At 43.9% G+C, this 6,000-nt stretch overlaps 1 protein-coding gene across 1 annotated transcript in view; it reads left to right on the top strand.

Moving 5' to 3' along the window:
- The first annotated feature begins 1,080 nt into the window (after window positions 1-1,080).
- The window catches only part of LOC126235575 (uncharacterized), a 196,699-nt gene continuing 191,779 nt past the window's right edge, over window positions 1,081-6,000 (top strand). Inside the window, exons 1-2 of the mRNA XM_049944292.1 lie at window positions 1,081-1,132; window positions 1,488-1,622. Of these exons, the coding sequence (XP_049800249.1) occupies window positions 1,081-1,132; window positions 1,488-1,622 (187 nt within the window). The remainder of the gene's footprint in view (window positions 1,133-1,487; window positions 1,623-6,000) is intronic.

Genomic DNA, 6,000 nt, shown 5'->3' with positions numbered 1-6,000 from the left:
TGCAATGCTCCGAACGTAAATATTGACGGAATTCATTACAATTATATTGATCCCCCTTGCTGTGCTAAAATAGTGCATTAACTGGCCTGTACGTATTGGGTATAGTGATTTATAGGACTGTTGGCCTCCTCAGGTGTCAATTTTCACGTTGATCCCGTAAATCAGCTAGGAACCGCAGCAGTTGCTGTGTCTGTGCTAAAATATTGACCGACAGCTTTCTAGTCGCTTGTACTGTTCCAGGTAAAGAACTCGGTAGCTTAGCAAACATCTGACGACACTCACTGTTCGTTACGCACGCTTGCTGGCTGTCAACAACTCGCCGATCGATCTGACTGCTATTTTGAATTTCCCTTCCAGGAGCTTCCGTGCTCTTTGCTTCTAATCTCCCTCCTGCACTTTGAGTAGGCAAACATTTCCTCAGTGCGTTCAGAGATGTCAGAAGCTTGTCCTTGTAACTGGCCTATTTGTTTACTCAGTTGGCCGCTCGCTTCGACGCAAAGCAAATCACGCGACCTATTCACGTAATGCATTATTCGGACCTTCAAACGCCTCAATTGCGCGCAGGATGGCTCACCAACTTGAAAAACTGTAACAGCAGAGGCTGTTACAGTTGATTAAATAATGGCGACGAAGTCACTCTCCTGATTGGGATGCGACGTTGTTACAACAGAGTGACGCAATACTTCCTTCACCATTCGCTCTTGCTTGGTACACACCCAAGGGGCTCTCTGGCCCTGATACTACCTTGTCTCTCAGGTCGCTCATTCTCTCATCACCGACCCTGAAACAATCAAATTGTATCGCAAAAATCAGTATTATTAGTGATTAATTATAATAAACCACATAATCTGAAGTAAACACGATCTGCACCACTGTGTAACGGAACGACAGGTAAGCGAAATGACTGGTTTAATTACGTGAGTTATGTTACACAATATTTATGGGAAAATAATTTCACGATAATGGTTCAATTAAAATTGAAATAATATCGGGCATCAGGGGCCATTAAAAAATGTTGAAATAAGCAATTTTCACAACAAGTTTAGTTCGAGTTACACTTGACACTGCGAGCGCTCAAACATGGTTCATTCAGCAACTATTCTGATACGAAACCTGCCTCCGAAAGCTCCTCGTGAGTAGCGGGCAGGCATTGTACAACTGCTGGTGATCTAGCTGTGGTGTCCCTAATAAAAGGTTCAAATGAATGTGAATTCCTAAGGGACGAAACTGCTTACGTCATCGGTCCCTAGACTTATATACCACTTAAACTATGCTAAGAGCAACACACAAACACACATGCCCCAGGGAGGACTCGAACCTCCGGCGGGAGGCGCCACACAATCCGTGACATGGCAAACCACACTGACATTCCGTGCGGCTGTCCCTAATCCACCACACTCAGCAGGATTCCCAACTTGAGCCGCAACCGTGGCTGGTGCTCCTGCCCTGCTGTAATTACGGGCCTGACTGCGTGTTCCGTGTCGCAGAATCTCGCCCGGCTCAAGAGAATCACGCGTGTCGTGCTGCCTTCGGTCGACCGAGCTCAGCTGTCTCGGTCGTGGTGCTAGATGTAGCCCCCAGGAAATTCAAACGCCACGCTGGCACCAGCGGAACGACACAGGGTCAGTCACGGCGCATCTTTCATCCCCCCCCACCCCCCCCACCCCAAACATTTCAGTGGGTGGCTGTTTCTTGATTTGGGACACAAGAGGATATTAGGTTCGCCAACTGCCAATCAAACGACAGTTTTGACAAAAATAATCAATCACAACTGAACAGTTCTAGAATGCATGCTGTATAACAAGCTTGTTGAAAGGTCTCCTCCCTTTCCTGCTTTGCTCAAGGAAGGAAACGTTCCATCGACAGTGCCGTCATTACATACGGAGCACAAGCTCGGATTACGAAGGGATGTTGAGGGCAATGGGCCGTGTATTTTGATAAGAACCATCCAGGCATTTGTCTGGAGCGATGCAGAGAAATCACGAGAAAGCTAAATCTGGATGATCGGATGGGGATTTGAACCGTAATCCTCCTCAATGTGAATCAACTGTGCTGACCACTGCGAAACATTGATCGCTAGCTAAACACTCTCAACTGAAGGAAAGTAGGATTGTGGTTGAAAACAACTTCAAAATGCATGACGTAGTATATTAAGTCAATAGCCCCTTCCGAAAATATAAAAAAATTCAATTTCATTAAAAATTGCCATGCATTTCTTAAAAATAAGTGATTCCCCAAGTGTGAGAAAAAGAAGGAGCACTATACATTTGCTATACCACACAATCAGAACTGAAAAAGTCCGAAAACAGATTAACAGTGCATAACATTGTTAACCTAGGTCGATTCCAAAATCAGCCAGTTATACAATGCTAAATTGTAGGTAATATTTTATCTACATTATGAAACCAAACCATAGAATTAGTCATACATATATCTGCTTCAGTTCAAATGGACTCTTCAGTTTTTCTGTAACGTAACTTATTGGAAAAATTAACAACAATATTGATAATGAAAGTCAATATTGATCACAGACTTACAAAGGTTTATACCAACGCCACAAAGCACAAAGTATGAAAAATCCATTGTCTTATTTGTGATAAAAGACAACCAGAATTGTACTGGTCTGAGGGTTCTTCAATTGCAGATGATTGAAGCTAGCTTTTCTTGAAAATTTTTTGTGGTTATCATATACAAATGTTAAAGTCATAACTATTTTCTGTAGCTGACAAATTTATTCAATATAAAATTGCTGCTCGAGCTGGAGCCATCGATTCATAAATTTACTTCCATGATGAGGCAGCCAGAAGGGTCACTACATAAAATTACATTCACCACGGACTAATAATTAATTGCGTGATTTGCAAATTTCTTTAGTTTGCTAACACACACACACACACGCGGGCGCGCGCGCGCGAAACGAGGAAAATCACATAGCTTACAAGACTGAATACATACTGCGAGACAAAAGGAAAGCTATAGTGGGAAGTAGAAGAATACAGGCAATATATGTGGCTGGCCCATCACAGCAACAAAAAGGCTGAGTCAAAGACTCCACAAAACACTAAAATCTCCAGCCATAAAGATTAGGCTAAGGTGTAGACTATACAAAACTTTAAAACCCTCTCCGTACTCGTTTCGACATCAGCTAAAAATGAGAACATATCGCCACCGAAATTCGCTTTTCCCTCTCCTCGTAATATGAAAAGCACTCAGTAAAAATGTGGCATACAGTGTAGCACGCTGCAGGCATTACAGACCAGGGGATCCACTTAAGGAGGTAGGAAGCCATATGTTAGTGGACAGTATTCAATTCGGAGGTAGATCAGGATTACTTCGTCCCAATAAGTTACTGGCAAAAGGTTCGCCATGGCTGTCTTGCTTGTATCGTCAATCACAGCTCGTTGTTACTGCCAGCCATTCCACGATATCTGACGCAACATTGAAGTAACAATCTGCACCAGAACGGAACACTGTGTGACGTCACGTTCCCTGTAGGCTTCGATAAGGGCTCAAAATTGTCACATGCGCCGGTAAACAGCAGACTGATACTTTCTTCCCCTATGTTGTAGAAAGTACAGATTGTTATGGATTAGCTCGGCAACTTTCTCGGATTCATGTGCTACAATGATTGTGGGTACTAAGGTATTCAGAGCTGATGGGGAACTGCTCGCCCTGAAGTGTCTCACTGGATCGAGTGCCTCCTGGATTAAAAAATGGTTCAAATGGCTCTAAGCACTATGGGACTTAACATCTGAGGTAAACCTAACTAACCTAAGGACATCACACACCTCCATGCCCGAGGCAGGATTCGAACCTGCGATCATAGCAGCAGCGCGGTTCCGGAATGAAGCGCCTAGAACAGTTCGGCCACAGCGGCCGGCCCTCCAGTATCGCTGGAGCACTGTAGTAAATACAATGTACTCTTGTGGATTACCAGTATCCTTAAGATGCGGTCGAGGAACACTGACTAACCATGGGAGTCCAACTGTTTGGAGCCATCAGAATACTCAACTTTAAGACCATGATGCCTATCTAAAATATTAAAAACAAAGACTGAGACGTAAAATCTGGAGTTCAATATCGCTTATAACACGTCAGGTCTGGACGTCCATAGGAGCAGAGGTGAAGATCTGCTACGAACTTTGTGGAAAACTTCAAAACTAGGCACGCCTGTTTTCGTATGTGCGATTTAAATTCCCACAAATGTATACTTTTGACGCTCTTTGAAATATTACACTATAAACCTATTCTTGATTAAGCATATTTCAACTGTGGAACACCATCTCGAGATAATTTATATGAGGGCTAAGTTTTTGTTATGTCTGATCGGTCGTGCAGTTAAAACCGCAATGAAAATCCGATGAAGCTTTGCACACATGTATTATGCAGTGTCTTTAGGATGCCCTTTGAGCAGCTGACGTCTCACGTTTCAGTTTTGAGCTGACAGTGAGCACGTAAAGGTGCCTGGAGTAATAGAGCCTCCCATCAAGTGTGAGTTACGTGCTGAGGGGTTCCGCCTGATTTCATGCATCCCGCATATCATAACTGTCAGGTGTAACTGACAAAGTGCGGCAGAAGTGCAGGAACTTTGAAGCAGGATGTACAGTTTTTCATAATTCAGGCGCTCAGGGAAGGAAGCTGTCCGGTGAGTGGGTCAGGTGATACGAGAAAATCGTCTACATCTACATCCACATACATTTTCCGCAAGCCGCCGTTTGGTGCACAGCTATAGGCACACTATAAGACTGCAACTAATTTCCTTTCCTGTTCCACTTGCAAACAGAATGAGGGAGAAACGGCAGTCTACAAGTCTCCATAGGAGTCCTAAGTTCTCTGATCTTACCTTCGTGGCCCTTGCCCGAAATTTACTTTGGTGGCAAGATGAGAGATTTGCAGTCTGCCTGAGATGCCAAATCTCCACATTTTTCCATTAGCACCTCGTGAAACGAGCGTCGTCTTTACTTCAGCGATTCCCACAGGAGATCACGAAGGATTTCTCCAATACTTACTTTTTATCGAACCTATTGGTAACAAATATAGCAGCACGCCTCTGAGCTGATACTATGTTTGCCTGTAATCCAAGGTGGTGTTGATGCGGAACAGTCGAACAGTGCCAAGAATGGGCCGCATTAGCGCTCTATACGTCACCTCCATTATGTATGACCCATATTTTCGCCAAATTCCCCCAATAAAACAATGACGAGCATTCGCCTTTCATACACTAACCTGACAGGCTCATTCCAATCCATAACGCTTTGCAACGTTATAAATAGTTATTCAGCCGATGTGCCTGTGTCAAGCAGCGCATTACTAATGCTGTATTTGGACGTTTCACGTTTCTTTTCCCCACTCGTCCGCATTCAATCGCTTTTTTTTTTTTTTTTTTCTTTTGGAGCAAGTTTCCATTCATCACACGACCTGGTAAGTCTGGCGAAGTCGTCTTGTATCCCTCTATAGCACTCAAGGACGACACGTTCGTGTACACCACAGTTTCATCCAGTATACAGCTGTTATTTTCTACTTACCCTGTTCGTCAGATCATTTATGTACATCAAGAATAAGAGAAGTCCTATTACTCTCCATGGAGCAAATCAAGCGATGAGGATTTTTGCTAGCACTTACTGTCTTTCTTCGTGCCAATCAATGCCAGGGTGCGCATTGCAAAGTTTTCGATGGGAAATATTTAATCACGGGAGGTGTTTGACCACTGACCATACAGCCCGGACTTGGCCCCCTCTGATTATGATCTCTTTGTTTTTTAGTATTTTGGCACAGACAACGAGCACCAGACCAACCTAGAGAATTGGTGGAAAGCACAGGCCGCTACTTATATATAGGTTCAAATGGTTCAATTGGCTCTGCGCACTATGCGACTTACCTTCTGAGGTCATCAGTCCCCTAGAACTTAGAACTAATTAAACTTAACTAACCTAAGGACATCACACACATCCATGCCCGAGGCAGGATTCGAACCCGCGACCGTAGCGGTCACCCGGTTCC

Source organism: Schistocerca nitens, chromosome 2 (genome assembly GCF_023898315.1).
Source record: "Schistocerca nitens isolate TAMUIC-IGC-003100 chromosome 2, iqSchNite1.1, whole genome shotgun sequence".
Classification (NCBI taxonomy): Eukaryota; Metazoa; Arthropoda; class Insecta; order Orthoptera; family Acrididae; genus Schistocerca; species Schistocerca nitens.
This window is presented reverse-complemented; position numbering and strand designations above follow the sequence as displayed.